The 24,286-nt window shown below is 39.6% G+C and overlaps 1 protein-coding gene across 9 annotated transcripts in view; it reads right to left on the bottom strand.

The window, feature by feature from the left end:
- The window catches only part of LOC138755727 (1-phosphatidylinositol 4,5-bisphosphate phosphodiesterase gamma-1-like), a 288,265-nt gene that overhangs the window by 126,109 nt on the left and 137,870 nt on the right, over nucleotides 1–24,286 (bottom strand). For all 9 annotated transcript variants that reach the window (XM_069922211.1, XM_069922215.1, XM_069922206.1 and 6 more), the window contains exons 4-5: nucleotides 23,193–23,240; nucleotides 1,072–1,156 (exon numbers count right to left, since the gene is read on the bottom strand). In XM_069922211.1, the coding sequence (XP_069778312.1) occupies nucleotides 1,072–1,156; nucleotides 23,193–23,240 (133 nt within the window). The remainder of the gene's footprint in view (nucleotides 1–1,071; nucleotides 1,157–23,192; nucleotides 23,241–24,286) is intronic.

Below are 24,286 nucleotides of genomic sequence, written 5' to 3'. Positions count from 1 at the left end.
CTTGGGAGCTTCTTAATCTCAAAAATTTATGAACATACCAGATACTGTATTAACCTGACAAGTCATTGACAAATATTCCCCCTCCTCCCCTTCCTCCCCTCTCTGCCTTCTGTAGGGACTTCACCCTTCCTGACTCCTTTGTCCACTCCTCCCTCCTCACCAATCATCCCCTTAGGATCTATCCTGGTGACAGCAGAAGATGCTTCACTTGCACCCACACCTCTTCCCTCACCACCATTCGGGGCCCCAAGCAGTTCTTCCAAGTGAAGCAACATTTCACTTGTGAATCTGCATCTGGTAATCCCATTGTGGTCTCCTCTACATTGGAGAGACTGGATGCAGACTGGAGATTGCTTTGTTGAGCACATCAGTTCCATCCACTGCAATAGCATGGACCTCCCATTGGCCACCTATTTCAATTCCCCAACCCATTCCCTTGTTGACATGCCTGTCCATGGTCTCATGCACTGTCAGACTGAGAACACCCGCAAATTGGGGGAACTACACCTCATCTTCTGACTGGACACCCTCCAACCAGATGGCATTAATATCAACTTCTCTGAGTTTCATAAAACCTCCTCCCCCCTCACTTCTTTCCCCAGTTCGGTCTCTACCCTGTCTCCTTTCCCATTAACATAATAATTTTGTACCTTGACCCTTAACACCCTTTGTTGGTCTGGATTTCTCCGCCAGCAGCATTGTCTGATTTCTGAGATTTTCTAAGATTTTCTGCTTCTGACTCATTCTGCTTATTCCTTAATGAAGGGCCTCAGGCCTGAAACATCGGCAATATATGTTTGCTTTTTATGGATGCTGAAAAGACCAGCTGAGTTCCTCCAGCATTTTGGTGTGTTTTTCCTACATTCACAGACTTCTGTGCATCAGTCATTGGGGCAAGTCAGCTTGGAAATGTTTGATGATGGTCATTAAAGTGTTTCATTTGCAATATTGTGACCCCCCCTCAGCAAAATCGTGCAGGAAAAATATAGTACATTTACAGAGTTACATTAAAAGAGATACTGTTTCCGCACCACAGAAATATGGGACAGTGATTGAAATATTTTTACTTACCAACAACTTGTCCCTCAGAAATCTCATGTTTGGAACTCTGTAGTTGACTTGAGGAAGCATCGTCTTTAGATCCTTCACAGTGATACTGTATTAAAAAAAATGCATCACGTGAATCATGTAACATAACTGCATCTCCATGAATGAATAAAAATCAGAAAGAGGAATGAACAAGAAGAATATAAAAAATAGAATCAATGAATGAGGAAAAGGATCACAGGATGCAGCAGGGCTTGAAGGTGCAATGAGGAAATATCATAATTGAAAAGGAGTCAAAGGCAGATGTAGGAATAAGTAAAAGCAGAAAGAGAAGACAAGTGACTGGCTTCTGTTGGCAATGAGAAAAGTGCATAGAAAGACGATTGAAAGGCAAAGGAACAAATGAATAAGGGCCACACCCAGTATCTGGCCATTCATGTAACTGTCATGGACCATCATTCAATGGGATAATTGTTCCTCATTTGATACTTTGTTGCTCAATCTCTGTTTCAGCTGATTTCCGCAGTGTCTAAACAATTATTGATCTCAGCCTCGAATGCATGGAGAAACTGAGCATCTGCAGGCTTCTAAATTCAGAATCCCAAATACGTGTAACCTGGTGTGCAAAGGGGTTTCTCCTAATCTCATTTCTAATAGCCTCTCCAGTGAAAGAATTGGCATCTTTCATCCATCTGCATCACATTGCAGAATGAAACCCCTGTAGGCATTTTAGAAATTACCTCTCAGAACTCAATCCTGATTTTTCTGCTCCCGATCAAATTGCCAGATGTTGGTTGAGTAGGAATTGTTTAATAGCTTGTCAATCATCATGTATCAATTACAAATCCTTCAATGTTTTCCTCTATCCACTTTTTAATGACATATCTCAGAATTAGGGCCTTGAGTCCGGCACATGAATGACACGCCCCGATCAATGACTGAGTGTAATTAGGATCTTATAATGGCAATGCTAGCCTGTGAGAGAATGGTGAATCTGGTTCATTTAGTTGTCCAATTAATTTGTAGGGTTTTGAGGAGATAGTCTGGAGCCAGCAAATCAAGCCAACAATAAAGAAGGCACATTCCACATAGCCTGAGATTTGGCATGTGGTCGAATACTCTATCAAACTTCGATAGATGTACTGTAGAAAGTATACTGACTGGTGTATTTTCTTCTTTGGCTTGGCTTTGCAGATGAAGATTTATGGAGGGGTAATGTCCACGTCAGCTGCAGGCTCATTTGTGGCTGACAAATCCGATGCAGGACAGGCAGACACAGTTGCAGTGGTTGCAAGGGAAAATTGGTTGGTTGGGGTTGGGTGTTGGGTTTTTCCTCCTTTGTCTTTTGTCAGTGAGGAGGGCTCTGCGGTCTTCTTCAAAGGAGGTTGCTGCCCACCGAAAGAGGTTGCAAACATAGCCAGGTCATTTATGAGCTCTGACTTCCCATCCACTGAAGACATCCATGTGAAACACTGCCTGATGTAGGCAGCAAACATCTTAAAGGGAAAGGTTCCATTATTGTCGCATAATACTACATTTAGAGTGTAACATACTTGAAATTCTTTAACTTGTGTCTACCGTAAGGCAGACAGAGCTTTGCTATTTTGTCCAGCGCTCCTCACAGAAACCTACAGCACCTGATGGCCTTAGGCGGTCTCCCCTCTGACCAGGCCTGTGTCTGTTTAGCTTCCAAGAACAGACAATCCCAGGCATATTCAGGCTATTAGGTGCTGGACCCCCATCACCTTGGGCACAACAATGTCTCGTCACTACCTTTGAGAAGAAGCTACAGGAGTTCAAGACCTATCTCCCCTATTGAAACGTCACATTTTTTTTTCTTGTTTGGCTACATCAAGCAAGAATTTTGGTGTATATGTACATTGTACTTATGTGTATGACAATAACATAATTAATGATGATTTTATATCGCCAGTGCTCGCAGTAAGTAGTCCAAGTCTAAGAAGCTTAAAGGAGGGTGGGGATCAAAGCTTAAAACCCATGTACCATGGCTTTGATCTTCAAATACTCCCTTCCCTATGTCATCAAAATACTTTCCAACTGCACAGAAGATGGAGAAATCCATCACTGTTGTCTGTCTTCGCTGACAGGTGGTTCCCAAGATGTCACAGTGGTCCATGTCCCATGGTCCTGCTCTGAAACTTTGCAATGTTGTACAGCAGGGGAAGATGAAAGGAGGACCTTTACCTTTGAGGATATGGAGAATGAAGCTCAAGTAAGTATTTGCTTCAGTGAAGGAGTTTACAATGACTTAGGGATGGGCCTCAAAGCAAGTGCGCAACACTGCATAACCACCTAACTGAGAAACAAGATAGGCTATCTGTCAGCAACTCACTGAAGTCATGGCTACCCTATATTCCAGCTCTATCCATCCATAATTCCTCCATTTCTCTATCCTTCTCGGATTTACAATTACTTACAATGAATTAGCATTTACTGCATTTCATAAGAAAGAGTCCCACCATTCACTGCAGGAATGTTTCTACGCTGATTCTGAATTCCTCTGTTCTGCATCGTATTCACCATATCACTGACATTCAAAGCTTTAGTCTTCAATTGACTCACCCTACTGTGGGGGAAAAAAAGTCGAACATTTTTAATCATTTTTTAAATGTACTCTTGGAACTCTGATAACAATTATTTTCATTTCAAAAGAAAAGTTTCCATTGATGTTGGGTAGTGTAAGGTAAAACATCATGAGATGGGAATGTGTAAGGAGTTACCCTGGGCAGGGCTGTAACAAGATGTGAATGCATCCTTGTACTTACAAGATAAGAGAGACATTGATGGATTGAGAGGCAGGAAGCTAGCAGGGAAAGGATAGCAACAGTTTTAGTCATTGGACAAGTAATGATATGATGATGTTCTAAGCACGTATCCAAGGGTATAAAAAATCACCATTTTGCTGATAACGGCAGAATGCATTCTCCGACTAACATTGTTAGTCGCAAGTGTTACAATCCGGTAATAAAGAACAAAGAACCCTGATTTCGACTCAGTCTGGTGTTTGTCTCACTCATTCATGAACAAAGCAGACCTAACAGTAGGCCAAATGATCGTTTTAAATTATTTTTCATTTTAAATATGGGATTGGATTTCTGACCATGTGTGGAATTAATTTTCTGTTCAACAGATACTTTCCCTTTTGGTTCTTGATCTCTTGCACCATTCTATTATTCACTGTAAGCTCAATAAAAGGTGGAGAAACTGAAATTGTTCACAGATGACATGGGCAGAGATAGGCAGTTTGGTTCTGCCAACCTGCTGTGCCATTTAATACTGATCATAGCTGATATGAATGCAAACTGAATTTAGCATTGCTCCTGCATTTCGTAACCTAGGTTGCTTATCGGAATCAGAATCAAAATTGATTGTCATGAACAAGTCACGAAACTTGTTGTTTCGTGGCAGCATCACAGAGCAAACATTCATATAAACCACCTTACAACAATAAACAAAAATAGTGCACAAAAAGCCAAAGTAAGGTAGAGTCTTTGGTTCATTGATCATTCAGGAATTGGATGGAAGAGGGAAAGAAGCTGGCCTTGTGTCACTGAGAGCTTGTCTTTAGGCTCCTGTACCTTTTTCCTGGTGGTAGCGAGTGAAGAGGGCATGGCCAGGGTTCTTGAGTATAGAGGCTGCATTCTTAAGGCACCGCCTCTTGTAGATGTCCTTGATGGAGTGAAGTCTGGTGCCCGTGATGTCACAGGCCGAACTAACAACCCCCTGGAATTTTTTCTTGTCCTCAGTGTTGGCACCTCCATACCACACAGTGATACAAACAGCCAGAATTCTGGTACAACTGTAGAAGTTTACGAGAGTCTTCGATGACATACCGAATCTCCTCAAACACTTCACAAAGTATAGCCGCTGGCAAGCCTTCTTCGTGATTGCATCAACGTGGAGGATCGAGGACAGATCCTCGGAGATGTTGACACCCAGGAATTTGAAGTTCTTGACCCTCTCCACTACTGAGCCCTTGATAAGGACTGGGTTGTGTTCCCCTGACTTCCTCCTGAAGTCCACAATCATGTCCTTGGTTTTGCTAACATTGAGTGAAAAGTACGTGACACCACTCAATGAGCTGATCTATCTCCCTCCTGTACGCTTCCTTAATCCCATTTGTGATTCTGACAACAACTGTGGTGTCATTGGCAAATCTGTAGATAGGATTGGAATTGTGTCTGGCCATACAGTCATGGGTGGATAGTGGCCTAAGCATGCATCCTTGAGGTGCACCTATGTTGATAGTCGGTAAGGAGGAAACGTTGTTTTCAATTCGTACCGACTATCTACCTTTACCTGAAATAGGTTCAGTTAATCTGCTTCCACTTCCACTAATCTTTGTGGTAGGGACTCATTGCCCCTGAGCAAAAAAAATCTTTAATGGGCTACCCTTTATTTTTTAAACAGACTGCTGCTTCTGTATGATCTCAGGAGGGTGATATCCCATAAAATGATGAAAGTAACAGATGAGATAAAAGCAAGACTTGTTTCCACTGACAAGTGAGACAAGAATGAAGAGACATAATCAAGTTTAGGGAAATAGATTTAAGAGAAAGGCGAGAAGGAACAGCTTCTCCCTGAGAGAATCTGTGGAATTCTCTGCCAAATGATGCAGTAAAGGCTTCCTCATTAGATGTATTTAAGACACAGATCAACAGATATTTGCACAGTAGAGGAATTAAGGGTTATATGGCTACACGGAGGTAAGTAGAGCTGAGTCCATAGCCAGTAAATGGAAGAGCAGGATTGATGAGCCAGATGTCCTAATCCTACTCTTATTTCTTGGATTGATCAGTTCTTATGAGAGGAACCAGTCTCATCACGTACCCCTGACAATATCACTCAGAATCTTATACATTTTAACCAATTTGCCTCTCATCAAAATCTCAGAGTATACATACCTTGTCTATCAGGTTTTCCGGGTAAGACCACCCTGGCCATTCTAGGTACCAGCTTGATAAACCTTGTCTGAACTGCACCTAGCACATACACACCCTTCCTTAAATAAGAAAATCAATGCTCAACACTCCAAAATTCACCTCACCAATACTCCTCTGTGTCATTGTAACTTCCAATTATTGTATTCAAATCATAGCAATAAATAGCTGTCGTTTTCCTCGTTAATTGACTTGGTTATCATGCAGTAATACATACATTCTGCATTGCAGAACTCTTAAGCTGCTCACAATTTTGATTACGTCCTTTTTAACGGTTCTGACAAAACGGACAATGTCATATTTTCCCCACGTCATGCTCCATATGCCAAATCATCGTTCACTCATTTAACTCATCATATCTCCTTTGCAGACTTATCTCACCTTCACAATTTAACTTTCTACCTATTTCTGTGCAATGTTGGCACCCAAACTTCAATGCCTTCTTCCAAATAATTTCTATAAAAGGCTGTAAAAAAGTTGAGATTTCAGCACTGATTGTGTGGCTCATTGTCTCCATAAGATAAATAGAGTGTTATAGGTTATTGGATTATTGAGGAGTAGGTTTATTTGGGTCAGCACAACATAGTGGGCTGTGGTGTAATGTTCTGTGTTGTAAAAAAATTCATGTTTACTCTCCTTTTATCCAGACAATCTTTTGTCATACCAAATGAGCATTTATCAAATGCCTTATAGAATAGCTTATCACTGGTTCACCTTCATTCATAGAATACATTACTTTTTCAAAAAACTCTAATTTTAGACTTAGTGCAATCATGATTTCCCTTTGACAAAACCATGTTCATTTTGCCTGATCACCTTAAAATTTTCCATGTGCCCGACAAAAAAGATCTTTGAATATTTATTGACATCCCTTCAATGATCTAGACACCATAATCTACTGGGATAGAGAATTCTTGAGATTCACCACTATCTGCAAGAAGAAAATTCCAGTTTTAAATGATTGTTTCCTAATCTTGTAATCATTTTCTCTTGTTCGTGATTCTCATCTCAACTCTTGTTGTGCCCCACTCAGGATCTTGTATCTCTCAATAACTCCTTCTTCCAAACTCCAAAACATTTTCTTTCCTCACTCACGTCAAGACAGACCTCTCACTCATCTCAGGGAGTTTTCAGGAATTTAGTTTGGTTTAACCTTTTCAAAACATTTTATCATTTGTTTGACCTATGTTAATTTTTTTAAAGAATTAATTTAATTCATTAATGTTTAATTAATTTTCATGAGTTTCTGTGCATTTCTAAATGCCAGTGAAGTTCGGAAACACTCGAAATGACAGGTAGTTTTGACAGGCAGATGGAACCATGGATTTCCTGTCCCTCAAAGATTTTTTGTGGATGCTTTATGGTTGGGACTTACTCCTTATCCAAACTGTAAAGTGGTTTTACATGAGGTAAGACTCACTGATGACATCCATGTTTTCCCAATGATAGTAGCCCAATATTAATATTTCCCATTGTTTCACCATGTTTCTGGAAAATTCTGGGTCTGGGATTATTTCCAATGCTTGTTTATGTTCATCAAAGCAATTTCCACACCTTGTTATGAATGATTCTGCACAGCAGAGGGCAGCAGCAGTAATTCAATCTTCCTCCTGCAGATCTTATGTAATTGGCCAGAACACAAAAGCAGCAATTTGACAAGAGTTCCCATAAATCTGACAGATGACAGAAGGCTGACCTTAAAGAAGCAATGTCTGCAGTAGTCATCCCTTAGAAGTAGATATCCCTGCATACAAACCAGCTTTTGGGGCAAACACTTCAAGGAATTCAAATGTTCCTCATTTTGTATAGTGATGATCGCAATGAGACCTCTCATTTTTATCAGAAATCTAATACAAGTAATTTCAAACCTCTACCCTTTTGGCTTGCTGATAACTTCCAGCATATTTTCTGTTTTCAGTCACTGGTCAACCTTAACTTTAATGCTTGGAATTGAACTAATTTTGATTAAATTGTGAACCATTTCTTAAACAAAACACGGTGCCTTCTTTTTCAAATGTATTGCAATCATTCTAATTCCTTTTAATATTATTTCTTTTAAAATCATAGGCTGCTGATCAATTTTAATGGCTCATATTTCAGCCACACGCAAATGATGCCGTAGTCCGCTAATTTTAAGAGAAATTTTATTGCCAGTTTGCATTCTTTATTCAAACAGATAGGTCAGTGCTTTTCCCCATTCCCAACAGTTCTGCAATCTCATACCTAGTTGAGCTCTGAGAAGAGGAAGAAATATTCAGACATGGGAGATAGAGAGGAAAATCTTGAGACCGCAGAGTGATGCAGAACGTAAGGCTGGGAGATATGTGGAATGTGCAGATTCTCTCTGCGACTGCATGGGTTTTCTCTCAGATTCTAAAGATATTCTGGTAGATTAATTGCCAAATATAAATTGTCCCTGGTGTGGGTGGTGGTGAATTGTGGGTAATTAATAGGTGAAGGAGAGAAAATAAATTAGGGGAAATAAGCTGACACGGGTTTGATGGGCCGAAGGATTTCCTATTTAATTTTTAAAATTTAATTTAGAAATACTGCATAGTAAAAGGCCCTTCTGACCCATAGTTTGAGCCGCCTTAATACACCCAATTAACCCACCAACACTGTATGCCTTTGGAACATGGAAGGAAACTGGAGCACCCGGAGAAAACAGGGAGAACCTACAAACTCCACTGGATTCCAACTCAGGTTGCTAGCACTCTAATGGCATTGCATTAACCACGACGCTAAATGTGCCACCTCTATGGTGCAAAAAAAATGAAAGCTGCTTAATTTACTTTTGAAATTTTAATGAAACGTTGGGACAATTATTTTTCTCTGTTCTTTCCAACTCAATTTTCCTTCCACCTTCAAGCTATATCTAACACTCTGGTGCCAGCTGAGCCTCAGGGTTTGCAATGTTATGAGTACTTGCTCTCTCCCTTCTGCACTCTCAGTTTTGATGAAAGGCTCCCACCAAAAACGTTGACTATTCTATTCCTCCCACTGACGCTGCTCGGCCTGCTGAGTTCCTGAGAAAGTACGACATAGTTCAGGTGACAATTGAGCGCAATGTTGGCAGGATGGTGCACTGTTGGAAATGCGGTCTTTTGTATGAAGTATTAAACCAAAAGGTTTTGCCTGTCCTCTCAGATCATTGAAAATGCTTCTGTTGAAACAGAAGTTTGGGAACTCTCACCGTGGCTTGACCGATATCTATCACACATTAAATAACTAAAACACAGAATATTTGATATACGCAAGAACTGCACACGTTGGAGTCATGAGCAAACAAGGTATGTGGAAGGCTGCATCTGTGGATCACAATTGTCAGTCAGCGTTTCTGGTTGGAACCCTTTCTTAAGACTGCCTGACCGCTGAGTCACTCCAGCTTCTCGTATAATATTTGATGATTTATTCAAATGCTCTACGTGCTAACTTGTGCTCAAATTGGTTTCCAACACAACCAATGAACATTTGTTTAATGGCACTTAAAAGCCTTTTGATAAAGGACTTCACTGCTCAAATAATCGGGAAACTGAAATCAGGGCTGTGGTAACTCAGCAATTTAGAGGAATTGGATACAGTGATGTTGAATAGAACTCAGGCAGAGGGGGATTTCTAGAACTGGAAAATTTTGAGGGCCGAGGAATAAATGCTGAGGGTCAGTCAGGGATTTAAAAAAATGCCTCAAGGCAATAATCAGAGCATTAATGATACATATATGGATGGTTTTCAAATTGGACAATGGGTCACAATGGTTCTCCCCAGAGACCAATGCTGAGATCGATTATTTTATCTGTGTGCATGTTAATTATTTGTAGATGAATGTGTGGCATTAAATTTGCAGAGATACACAAGGGCTTCCAGAATAGTCAAACAAATGACTGATAAACTGAACTGCTGTTGATTGAAGAAAAACAGTTTGGAGAAAAAAATTAGGAGAGATAATATCATGTCTTAATTGTTCTAAAGATTGTGCACAAGAGGACTTGATTGTTCATGCACATAAATATTTGAAAGCGGCCAGGCACGTTAAGAAAATGGTTCTTTCCACACCCCATTCCCACACCGACCTGTCTATCCATGGCCTCATGCACTGCCAAACCAAGGCTACCTTAGAAGAACAAAACACCTAATATTCCATCTTGGCACTCACTAACCAGACAGCATTAACATTGACTTCTTCATTTTCCATAAGGCTCTTCCCTCATCTTTCTCTCTTTCCCCATCTCTCTGTCTCCTTTCCTCCAGCTCCCCACCCCTTTCCCTTTCCATTCAGAGTGTACCTCCTCCCTCATCGTCTCAGCTTTTTTCTCTTCTGCCCTTCCATCCACATCCACCTCTGACCTCTTGGTCTGTGCCCCTCCTCCTGCCCTTTTCTCCCTCCTCTCCTCCCCCCCCCACCTTTTTATTCAGGCATCTGCCTGCTTTTTGTTCATAACGTCAGCAAGGGTTCAGGCCCAAAACATTGGTTCTTGTAAATACTGTGTGTCCTGCTGTGTTTCTCCAGCACTCATGTATCTTGCACTTAAGAGTGTGGTTAGCAATGCATAAAATATCCTGGGCTTCATAGGAGTGTTAGAGTAGTTTAGGTTTAATCTTTATGAAACCCTGGTTTGGCCATGGAATATTGCATTCAATATTGTGAACTACAGGGATGTGGGAAGGATCTGAAGATCATGGATTTGTAAAATTGTACAGCAGTGAAGCAGCCTAATTTGGCCCATCTCATTCATGCAACCATGATGCCTCTCTATGTCAATCCATTTCCCCATAACCTATGCAAGTACCTTTCCAAATGCCTTTTAAATGTTGTTATAGAATCTGCCTCCAATATCTCCATTGGCACCTTGTTCCAGATATTCACCACTTTCTGTGTGTCAAACCTATTCCTCAGACTGGCTGAAAGCTCTTTACCTTTCAGCTGTGCCATTTTGTTATAGATACCTCTGTACTGGGAAAAAGATTCTATCTATCCAATCTATTCCCCTCACAATCACATAAATGTGTATAAGGCCACCACTCAACCTCCTAAGATCCAGACAGGGTAAACCCAGGCTCTTATAGCCCTCCTGAAGCTAAACATCTTGGTGGATCTCCTCTGCACTCTTGCCTCCCTGAGTGTGGCAACCAGAACTGCGCACATTATTTGAAGTGTGGTCTAACTAATAGTTTGTACACCTGCAAGATCCTAGAAAGTGCATTGAAGAGATTCATGGGAATGATTGCAGCGAAAAAGGTGGGGAAGAGGAAAATTGATAAGGGTCTAGATAAGTGGTTCTCAACCTTAAGTAATCCCAATGCCATCGGTACTCTGTGATTAGTAAGGGATTGCTTAAGGTGGTATGTGAGTGGGAAGGGAAGGTTGAGAATCACTGCTCTTGACTCAATTATTACTGAAATATTTTGTTGAGAAAAATTGTCATTGGCCCATTTCCTTTGGAGTCATGAAACCGTGCACATAACGAGTCAATTAGGTTCTGATTAAAACAGTGGTTTTCAAACTTTTTCTTTCCACCAACATACCACCTTAAGCAATCCCTTATTAATCTCAGAGCACCAATGGCATAGGGATTGCTTAAAGTGGTGTGAGGGTGGAAAGAAAAAGGTGGAGAACCACTGGTCTAGACGATGTTTGGAAAGTTTCAGGAGAAAGATTATTCAGTCTGCAGATGGTTCAAATACTGGAAGACCCAGAATTAAAATAAAGGCCAAAGGATTCTAAAGTACATCCAAAAAAAACATTTTTATGCAGAGTGCTGATCATGTATGCGGAGATGTACACAGAGACAATCAGAGATTTCAATAGGAAATTGGATAGGCAATTAAAAGAAAATAATTTACGGGACTTTGACTTAAAAGGAGGGGAATGGAGCCAGTAGAGACTTGAGGAGCCAAATGGCTTCTTCTGGTAATGATTCTTTAAAAAATCAGCAAAGTCTCTCAGGGATCAACAGTGCTATTCCTGTTATAAATGCATACCCTGGCCATAAATATTAGAAGGATGCAGATGATATAATGAGCAGGAATGATAAGTAGGTCAGTGGCAGACTTAAAGAGCACAGAGACAAGCCTGTGGGACAAGCAAACAAAGGGAGATAAAACAGTTTGAAGTACAGCTATGTAAATTCAAACCTTGTTTTCTCCAGATGTGACATTTGGGAGATGCTTGGATATTTTAATTATTTGTTTTAAATGGGAAGAAGAGCTATCTTTCTCTCCAACCACATGATAATTAGGAAACCACATTGGTGGACAGCATGGTTGGCGCAGCGGCCAGTGCAGTGCCTTTATAGCACCAGCGATCGGGACTGGGGTTTGAATCCTGCGCTATCTGTAAGGAATTTGTATGTTCTCCCCTGTGTCTGCATGGATTTTCCCAAAGCCTCCTGTTTCCTCCCACCATTTGAAATGCACTGGAGTTGTAGCTTAATTGAGTGTAAATTGGGAAGCAGGGACTCTTGGGCTGAAATGGCCTGTTACCACGCTGTATGTCTAAATTTAATGTTTTAAAAATCTAAATTTAAAATTTAATAAAATAAACTTATATTTTCTTAGAAGATTAAAAAGTCTGGCATGTCCCCCCTCTTGGTCCCTTAATAACTTCCACAGCTGGACCATCCATACCTACAGGATACACCAGAACATGATATGGGAGCTGCTCTGCTCAAGCTTGGAAGAAGGGGTAGAAGATGGTGAACGTATCTCAGAACAGCATGCAAACGTCCCAATCCCTCTCTGGACTCCATCTACATCTACTGCTGCTGAGCAAAGGCAGCCAACATATTGGAAAATCCATTACACCTCCGACACACTCCCTTCTCTATCCTCACATCAGGGAGAACCCTCAAGATTGTGAAATCGCACACCAACATTCTTAATGATAATTTCTTCCTGCAGCTGTCAGGCTCCTGAATGAACCCTACATCAATGTTCTCATGAAATCCTTCATTGGTTTTAATTGATCTTTCATTTCTATTGCAATCTTAGACTTCTGAAATTCTTCTCTTACCCTTCCACTGCATGCATGTTAGGGTTGGCCTGTCATACTCCTCATAGAAGAACTAAACTAAAAATAAACTAATAATGTACTTTTATGGCTTGTCCAGACTTCTTTTAGGTCTCCCTCTCTGTGTTGCTCACTGGGTGTCAGCCTTTCAACCCTGGCACTGCTTCCTTCTCATCAGCCAACCTTAAGCTGCCTCCGGCATCAAGAACACTGACCTATTTCCACATCTTTTTTTCTCATCTTGGGGCTTCAGCACTGAGATGCATTGTCAAATTTAGCAAGAGTGCTTAAAAGAGCAAGAAGAAAAATGGGGTGACCGTTCTTACTGTACAAGCAACTGCACCAAGTTTATTCTGTATGTCGCATTACTAAAGATTTTTTTCATTTCTCTATTCACTTTATTGTTCTCTTCTCAGGTATCTGATTGTATTTTAAAACCCAGATTCAGTGTTTGAAGGTATTTAAGGAAATTCTTTCCATTTAGCATTTCTTCTTGCCTTACCCATAAAGCCAGTCTTCAAGAATGAAACCTAAAAATCAATTTTCTATTCTTTTAATTCCTTTTCTCTCCCATTCTCTAAAGGAAAGGTTGTCTATTGTGAAAGGGATTAGCTGATTTTGCATTAATAATAATTTTGATAGTTGATAATTTGTTTTTTTTTCCTTTCTACGTGAATCTTCTTCCAAATGTTGAGCAGCTGGTGCAGTACTGCTGAACTTCCATATTGCACCAGTTTTTCCTCCCACTTATTAAGTATATGTTCTGGTACCTTCTCCCCTATTTTATCTAGGTCAAATCTGGTTTCTACCTTGTTTGATAAAAATCTGATAGATACCTTAATTGTGCTGCTCTATAATAATTTTTAAAGTTTGGTGGCTGCAAACCACCTTGTTTGTACCATTCTGTTAATTTATTTAATGCTATCCTTGGTTTCCCCCCTTTCCATAAGAATTTCCTTATTATTCTCTTTAGTTCATTGAAGAATTTCTCTGTTAAGGGAATTGGTAACGATTGAAATAGGTATTGTGTCCTTGGGAAGATATTCATTTTAATCTTAGTGGCAATTCTTTCCAATGTTTTAAGTCATCCTGTAATTTCTTCATTAATGGTTGATAATTTAATTTGTATAGGTGGCCTAAATTATTATCTAATTTAATACCTATGTATTGGATTGCTTGAGTTTGCCATTTAAATGGTGATTCTTTTTTTAAATTCTCTGTAATCCGCATTATTCATTGGCATCGCTTCATTTTTATTTGCGTTGATCTTGTACCCCGATATTTCTCCATATTCCTTCAATTTCATACGTAGTTCTTTTATTGATATTTCTGGTTCTGTTAAGTATACTATGATGTCATTTGCAAATAAACTGATTTTATATTCCTTCTCCTATATTTTTATCCCTTTTATTTTATTTTCTGTTCTTATCAGCTCTGCCAATGGTTCTATTGCTAAAGCAAACAGTGAGGGAGATAGTAGACATCCCTGCCTAGTTGACCAACTTAATTTAAATTGGTTTGATATATATCCATTTACTGTCACCTTCGCCAATGGTCCCTTATATAATGCTTTAATCCAATTAATATGTTTTTCTGGTAGGTTGAACTTTTGTAATACTTTGAATAAATAATTCCATTCTACCCTGTCAAAGGCATTCTCTGCGTCTAAACAAAAGCCACTCTTGGTATCTTATTTCCTTGTACTGCATGGATTAAGTTAATTAAGTTACAGACATTGTCCATTGTTCGTCTTTTTTTAATAAATCCAGTTTGATCTAGTTTTACTATTTTCAGTACACAGTCGGCCAATCTGTTTGCTAATAGTTTTGCTATTATCATAATCTGAATTAAGTAGAGATATTGGTCTATATGATGCTGGTGTTAGTGGATCTTACCCCGTCTTTGGTATTACTGTAATTATTACTGTTTTACATGAATTTGCCAAGTTTTGTGTTTCTTCTATCTGGTTCATTTCTTCCAGGAGAGGAGGAATTAATAACCATTTAAACGTTTTATAGAATTCTATTGGGAGTCCATCCTCTGCAGGCATTTTATTGTTTGGCACTTGAACAAATGAAGTAGAAATATGGAATAACTCATCGTACAATGTTTGCATACCACCAGCTGAAAACCTACTTAAAGGACAAATTGGGAAGCAGACAGAGATTACCAGAAGGAAGCAGCTTTGAATATGTGATTACAGAAACAACGATAATAAAAAGATTTATAACAAACATGTACATCAAGCTGCAAGAGAAAGAAAATGATAAAACAAGGTATAAACCCAAACAAAAGTGGGAAAAAGATTTAACCATAAAGATAAAAAATTAAACATGGGAAAAGTTATGCTCTGGAACTATGAAAAATATAATAAATACGAGGTTACGCATGATACAATATAATTGGTTACACAGGTTATATATCACGCCCCAAAAGTTAAATAAATGGGATCTAACATTATCAGATAGATGTTTTCGCTGTAAGAAGGAAACGGGAACAATAGTACATGCAATTTGGGCATGTGAGAAAGTGAAAAAGTTTTGGGAAGATCTAAATCAGGCATTAAATAAAATCACAAAAAGCAACATACCAAAAAATCCAAAGATCTTTCTTTTAAGTAATATAAGAAGTAAAGAATTAGGCCTCAAACTGGATGAAGCGCAAAAAAGATTTATTATGATAGCCTTAGCTGTGGCAAAAAAATGTATAATGTCAACTTGGAAATCAGAAGAGAGCCTGAGAGTTCAGCAATGGTACATAGAAATGAATAAATGTATTCCATTGGAAAAAATAACATATAATTTAAAAAATAAAGTCAAATGATTCAAACAAATTTGGGAACCGTACATGGAACACAACAGAGAGGGCCTACCATGGACCTCCACCCCCTAAAATGATAGAATGAGAAGAAGACAAAATGAACTCTCCCAGTGTGTAAAAGGAGATGACACAATTTTCTTGTTTAGTTTCATTGTGTGATAACATTGTTTAATGGGTTTATTGTATTGTATATGTTGAATGTTTAATGGGTTTGGAGGGGGGTGGGAAGGAGGGAGGGAAGAAAAAAGGGGAGAAAATGCCACTGTGTATATTCAAGAGGGAAATGTTTGCATGTATTTTGATTAATATGGTTCATAGTGTGAAAAATAAAAAAAACATAAAAAGAATGAAACTTAGATATAGATTGACTTCTATTTTCACGAGTACAGAGGTACAATGAAAAGCTTTCTCTTGCATGCCATTCAAGGGCTAGCTCCAGCTCCAGCACCATCTTGCAAAAATAAAAAAGATTAAAGGAAAAGAAAGTACCATCAGAGTTAGCGAGTGGTTGAGACGCAGATGCCTCCACTGCTCATTCCTGTTGTGCCTGCATGCTGTCCAGCAGCGGGGAACCTGTGGACACCCAGGCTGAACACACCCAATCCATATAGAACCATAGAACATTACAGCACAGAAAAAGACCCCTTCAGCCCTTCTAGTTTATGCCAAAACATTTTTTCCCTTCATCCCACTGGCCTGCATCCAGGCCATTGCTCCCCATGCCTCTCCCATCCATGTACATATTCAAATTCTTCTTAAATGTTAAAATTGAGCCCACATTCATCACTTCAGATGACAGCTCATTCCACAGTCCCACCACTCACTGTGTAAAGAAATTCCCCCTCATGTTTCCCCTAAACCTTTCCACTTGTAACTCATGTCCTCTCGTATGCATCTCACCCTCAGTGGGAAAAGCTTATCTACATGTACTCTGTCCATCTCCTTCATCATTTTAAATATCTCTATCAAATCTCCCCTCATTCTTCTATGCTCCAGGAAATAAAGTCCTAACCTGTTTAACCTTTCCCTGTAACTCATTTCCTGAAGTCCAGGCAGCAACCAAGTAAATCTTCTCAGCTTTTTCTATCTTATTGATATTGTTCCTGTAGTTAGGTGACCAAAACTGCACATAATACTCCAAATTTGGCCTCACCAATGTTTTATATAACTATACTATGACATCCTAACTCCTACAGTAAAACTTTGATTTATGAAGGCCAATATGCCTAAAGCCCTCTTTACAACCCTCTCCATCTGTGATGCTACTTTCAGGGGGTTATGTATCTGTATTCCCAGATCCCTCTGTTCTACTGCACTCCTCAGTACGCTACTGTTTACCATGCATGTCATTTTTTGGTTTGTCCTTCCAAAATGCAAAACCTCACACTTGTCTGCATTAAATTCCATTTGACATTTTTCATCCCATTTTTCCAGTGGGTCCAGAATCCTCTGCAAGCTTTGAATGTCTCCAATCTTTGTGTCATCTGCAAACTTGCTGATCCAATTTACCACATTATCACCTAGATCATTGATATAGACAAACAACAGTGGTCTCAGCTCCGATCTGTGTGGCACATCACTAGTCGCAGGGTTCCAGTCCAAGAAGCAATCTTCTACCATTACTCTCTTGCCATTTTCGAATCCAGTTCACTACACCATGAATACCGAGAGCCTGAATCTTCCTTACTAACCTCTCCATGTTTGCCCTTGTCAAAGATCTTACTAAAATCCAGGTAGACAATATCTACAACCTTTCCTTCACAAAAAACCTTCTTGAAAACCTCTAGAGGATTGGTTAAACACAACCTTCCACACACAAAGCCACATTGACTATCCCTAATCTGTCCATGGCTATTTGATCTCATAGAATACCTTCAAATAAATTACCTACTACTGATGTCAGGCTCACCAGCCTATAATATCCAGGGTTATATTTGGAGCATTTTTTAAACAACTGAACAACGTGAGCTACCCTCCAATCCTCTGGCACCACACCTGTGGCTACAGACATTTTAAATATTTCTGCCAGAGCCCCTGCAATTTCTACATTAGCTTCCCTCAAGCTCCGAGGGAATATCTTGTCAGGTTCTGGGGAGTAATGCACCCTTATTTTCTTTAAAACAATGTTGTCCCTTACTATCCTTTTGGTCTTCATACACCTGTAGAAACCTTTCACCTTGTCTGTCAAAGCAACCTCATGTCTTCTTTTAGCTTCCTTGATTTATTTCTTTTCTTGCATTTTTTATACTCCTCAAGAACCTTATTTGTTTCTTGTTGCCTATACCTGCAAGACACCTCTCTCTTCTTCAGAACCAGATCCTCAATATCCATTGAAAACCAAGGTTCCCTGTGCTTGCTAACCTTGTCTTTAATCCTGACAGGAATATAGAAACTCTACTCTCAAAATTTCACCTTTGAAGATCTTCCACTTACTTCGCACATCCTTGCCCGAAAACAACTTATCCCAATCCCTGCATTCTAGCTCCCTTCTCATTTTCTCAATATTGGCTTTTCTCCAATTTATAATCTCATCCCAAGGCCCAGACCAATTATTTTTCATAATTAACTTTAATTAACATTATGATCACTGGACCTAAAATGCTCTCCTACACATACTTTTGTCACCTGTCCTGTCTCATTCGCCAACAGGAGATCCAATATTGCACTCTCTCTAGTTGGTACCTCTATATATTGATTTAGAAAATTTTCATGAGAAATTTCAAGCCATCCAGCCTTTTTACAGTATGGGAGTCCCAGTCAATATGTGTATCTGCTACTATCAATCTCTTCATCACATCCCCTCAGCCCCTGATCCCAATTCCCACGCCTTTTTCCTGAAGGTGTATCTCACCGATGATATATGTATAAACGCCAGCAAAGACCCTTCGAAAGGTTTCATGGCATGATGCAGCACAAGAACAAGTATCTTTATTGGGCTAGAGTGTGAACCTGACTTGATGTGTTGTGGGGACACAATCACACACCTGTATTTCTTCCCCAAACCAGTTACTTATGCTTTCCATCTCCTGGCCACTCTATTTGATTAAGATCCAGTCACTCTGACCTAGAAATTCTCATGACCCAATCATTGCACAAGATGGTCATGGCAGGAGTATGCCAATGACCATCTTAGACACAGATTTATTGCTGGGGAGGGAAGGACTACAGTTGAATTGGGGACAGGGTGGTGAATGGAAAAGTGGGAGTGGTGGGTGTTGGGGTTGTGTGGCAGTAAGTGATTAGGTAGCTGGCAGTGATTGAGGAAATCAGAGCTTCCGTGGTGTAATTGGAGGTTTAGGACTGAGATCTGGGTGTCAGTGAGAGAGCTCTGCAGGGGTGATCAAATTTGAGATCTGAGGGATGGATAGTGTTGCTTCCATTCGTGAAGGTTATGGGGGTGGTGATAAATCAAAGGCTTCCCTTACAGCACCTTCAGTCAGTTCTGATGAACGGTCATCTTACAGATGCTGCCTGACCAATTTCTCAAAATATTCAGAATTCAATTGCTGGATGTTCAAACCCCACTGAGAGACTTGATCATGTCGTTCAGATTGACCCTTTGAAGTACTGTTGATGATATATTGGATTGCCAACAGTGTCACAATGAGAAATGGTCAACCATTTATTTGGTTCAGTGTTGTCACATTACAAAGGATCAAAATAATGATCCAGGTGCTTAAGTTCAAATTCTCGATGGCAACTAAGGAATCTAAAGTGAGTTAATTAAATAAATCTATCCTAGAGGGAGCTCCAAAAGATCTTAACTGCACTCTGAAGTGGGTTAGCAAGGCATTCAGCTACTGAGCCAACAGCTTACCACTATCTTGTCCAGGCCAGTAAGGGAATAAGGGGCAATAAACCAGAGCATAGTCAGTGACACACACAATATATTCGATAATCAATATATTTTTTAAAATCTATGCTATTATTCTAAGAAAATTGGAAAAACTGACAAATGATTTTCCCTTAACTGGTTTCAGCTAAGTGGTTATTTGTTTCACTGTTGTTTATGGGTGATTGCTCTGCAAAAGTTGGCTTACGTTCGCCTGCATGACAACAGTGTCTGCATTTCCAAACATAATTCACTGGCAGTAAAATGCTTCGTAAAATCCAAAGAATTTAAAATGACATTAGAGAAACTGAACTTTTTCCTTTTTCTGATTAAATGACACTAAGTTCGAACTAAGTCCTCAGTTAGTCTGCATCGTTTCATATTGCAGGGATTTTGCAGGGGTATCATTACCGAACAAGCTTGAACATTACTGGGAGCATAGATTGAAGCCAGATACTGGAACAGCAACATTATAGACATAAACTATATGAAAGAAAGAAGATAGATTAAGATAGATGGATTTGGATGGATTGATTGAGAAATCAAGAGGGTCAAGGGTGAACGTTGAAATGCTTCAAGTGAACATTCGGGGCAATTTCTTCATGGGTGGGTGTGGAACAAGCTGTTAAAAGTTAGCCCATGCTGAAAAACTACAGACAGCAAAAGACACCACAGAACCAAGTAAACATACAACAATTTCTTTATTAACCCTTTGTATGGGAGTGAGGGGAATTCAAGAAAGAGTTCAGTGATTTCCTCTATCTGAGCCCAACACCTAAAGTACCAGAATGTTTACCGTACATTTTTACAGAAGTTGGGCAGGGGTCTGTATGAGACCCTGACAAGTTTCACACCAGCTGCATTCTATGTTGACCATTAAATGTTGCCTTATCATGTCAAGAATTGTCTGAAAAGATCAGAGTGTTCCATATCCCAAGACATATTGACATTCTTGTGGATAGTACTATCTCACTTCAGCACAGATATTAAAAAACAATTATATTCCCACATTTGCAGTAACTGAAAGCCTTACCTAATGCATTAATCCTTTATTAAGCATATTCGTAAACCTTTTTCTTCCACAAAGCTGCAAGCTGGAGTGATAAATGCAGGCTCAATTTTAACATTTAAGAAAAATCTGGATAGGAATGTGGATAGGAAGGACTTGGAGGGCTATGTTCCAGGTGCAGGTCAATGAGACTAGGTAGAATAATAGTTCAGCACTGACTAGATGGGCCCAATGGTTCTGTTTATGTAGTTTATTGTTCTATGGTGCTATGGTTCTATATGGATAGACAATTTTGAAAAGCAAAGGCTTTGGCAAATAAATCTAGCAATCCCTGTGCCATTCTGGTCCATTTTCCAAATACCTGCTGCTCTCTGCTGGCAGTTCAATGAAGATCCATGGAGCTCGGCAATTATACTGTCATCAAGCTGTTTTTTTTTAAATTACAACACAGTAGAAGCTGATTCTGGCCATTAACACCCATGCTGTTGAATTACACCCAATTAACTTTAAACTTCATATATTTTGGAGGGTGGGTGGAAACTGGGCATAACTCCATGAGTCATGGGGAGAGAGCTCAAACTCTTTACAGACAGCGCTGGAGTCGAACCAGGTTATTGGTACTAACTGCACTGCTATTGGTTGAGTAGCCAATCCCATTAAATATTTCTCACAAACAGACAAGGAAGAAAATCACACAATACTTAATAGCCGTTTAAAAAGTTATAAAGTGTTGATATTTGGGATGTAGGTGATTAAAATAGAAGATGAAGAGACTTTTTAAAACCCTTAGATGTTGAAAGGTTCATTGAGAAAATTAATGCATACACTCACAAAATTGACTTCTTAGATTGTTTGCTGAGCTGTGATTATGCCCATCACAGACTTGTTTGGACACCTCAATAAGATTTTCAGACTATTTTAAAGCAGAATAATGGCAACATCTCAGAAGTTCACAAGAGCACATGGGGGTTTCTTGTGATTGGATCTGAGGAGGCTGCAAGCTGCCTTGCCCGCAGCAACGTGCTCACTCACTGACACATAGGGATTTCCACATTAAACTAGGAACAAGCAAAAATCCCATCATTTATGTCAGATTCACTGTGGAATTTATAGTCAAATCTTTTACATGTCCCAGATTTGCAAAAATCCAGGCCAATAATCAGAAGAATATATTCTGATTCATCTTATCTTATTTGAGGAAATAACTGGAGCTATTTATTTCAGTTACCGTTATGGGATAGAACAAGTTGAAATTTTCTGCTGACATTTATGGATTCACTGATAACTGACAACTTTGTATGGCCAATATTCGGTGTTCAGAGAGTAGATTCAATTAAACATTCCCAATTGAGAAGTCTCAAGGGTCTACTAGAATTCCTATTCTGACCTTTGATGTTGCTGAGAGCTCTATTAAGCTGCTTCAGAAGATTGCAGTGGGTAACCAGATATCAAGTCTTCCTGGATGGAGACAGTGGAAATGAACCACAGGCTCTACTGAGCTCAGCAACATCCTCAGTGACACGGACATCACGGTGTAAACTTACACTCCCAGCTCCAGTCTCCTCTACTACCAGAGGATGATATCTCCAGCCTGTATTGATTTTGACATCTGGTAAGAAATTAATGGAGATATCCATTTCCCTCTGAGAGTTTATGACATTGGTAATGCTGTGTATGTTTAATTGATTAGAGACCACCTCTCATTTCCTGCAACTGAAGAAACTGAATTGCACTTGAGTGACTGTGCAGAGTTGTCAAACGGAGGCAAAATTCTTTGCCACCAGTCAGAAAGTAGCTGTACCATTATTTGATTGTAAACTTATTTGCAAAGCTAATCTCTCCCTAGAAATCAACGGTTAAAGGTTCAATATCTGATCAATCAACCGAATGGCAATTGACCTCAGCATGTCCTTGGCAAAGTACTGTCAGACAGAGTCGTGAGTCCCACCCACAGTCCATTGATCCCCATGCTGAAAGATGCATGGCAATGGTGTCTGCTGAGTTCAGATCAGCCTCAGCTGATTGCACCCTTAGCTTTTTTCTTGCACAACCTTTAGTGCAGTCACATCAACTGAGAGAGAGTAACATAATTCCATTATTTCACACCATGCACAGAAAGAGGTAATGGCATAACAGCCTTTTTTCAAAAAAAAACAAATGATTAATTTCCTATCTGACAACTTGATTGGAAAGTGCACCAAATATTTGAATTCACTATTCAACTCCCCTGAATCCAGTTCCAGCTCCTCTTCATCAAAGAACAATCTCTTTGGGATCACAAGGGCAGAACAATGGACAATGAAAGGCTAGATGGCTTCTGTAGAATCAGATTCCATGTGTAGGATGTCGAGGTGGGGGAAGTGTAGGAATTAAAAAAAAAATTCCACACTCCTTGAAAATCAAAGTCAAAATATAATAATGAACTGATGAGGGAAAAAAAAGATGAGAGAGGCAGCAGAGAAAGCACAGAATCTTGAGTAAACCATTGTCAAATCATAGAGGTTCGTGGCCACTCACCTGTTTTCTTTGTTTCTGTCCATCATGTTGAATTGCTTCCTGAGCCACCTACAAACAGAACGCAGACCAGACGTCCATCACAGTGATCGGACTAAGTGGTATGGTAATGCTGTCACTCGGCTAATTTCATCAAGGCCACCAAAACAAATGCAAAAACTGTTCACTTCCATCCAAGCAGCTCACAAGATGTAACCTTTCCTGGTAGTTAATTAAATCAGCTCAGATTTCTGTCATTTTTGCATTAGATCTTCCAACAGCTCATTGTTCTCAAGCTTACTGGTTGCTCATTGTGAGGAGGGTGCTGTTTAGAGACATGGAGTCATAAACTCTATCAGCAAATTATATGCTGCTTGCCACTCTATGGGAAAGATGTCATTGAGCTGCAGAGAAGATTCATGAGGATGTTGCCTGGACTGGAGGGCTTGCCCTATAGGAGACATTGCAAAGACTGAGACTTTTAACTTTTGAGTGAAGGAGGGCTGAGGCATATACTCATAAAAGTTTATGAAAGGCATTGATAAGATAGATAATCACAGTCTTTTTTTTTCCAAGTGTAGAAATGTCAAGAACTAGTGGCCATAGCTTTAAGCTAAGAGGGGAAAGATTAAAGGAAATCTGAGAGGTACGTTTTTCACACAGAGGGTAATGAGTTCAAGGATACGGTAGAGGTGGGTTCAATTACAGTGTTTGAACAGGTACATGGATTGGAAAAACTTAGAGGGATATGAGACAAACACAGGCAAATGGGATAATCTTAGGTTTTCATGAAAGGCCTGTTTCCATACTATAGAATTCTATGAATGTCTAAAGAAATAGACCCTTCAGCCCACTGAACCTATGCTGACCATCCATTTTCACTAATCCTACATTCATCTCATCATTATTCTCTCCACATTCTCATCAACTGCCCCCAAACTGTTCCATTCACCTACACATTTGGGGAAATTTTACAGTGATCAATCAACCTGCCAATCCCTTGGATTGTTAGAGGAAACTGGAGCACTAGGAAGAAACCCACATGAAGAACATGAAAACTCAACACTGACCACACCCAAGATCTGGAAAGAATTGGACCAGGTCTCTGCCACTATGAT

Source organism: Narcine bancroftii, chromosome 2, assembly GCF_036971445.1.
Source record: "Narcine bancroftii isolate sNarBan1 chromosome 2, sNarBan1.hap1, whole genome shotgun sequence".
Classification (NCBI taxonomy): domain Eukaryota; kingdom Metazoa; phylum Chordata; class Chondrichthyes; order Torpediniformes; family Narcinidae; genus Narcine; species Narcine bancroftii.
Note: the sequence above shows the minus strand (reverse complement) of the source record. Positions and strands in the feature narration are given on the sequence as shown.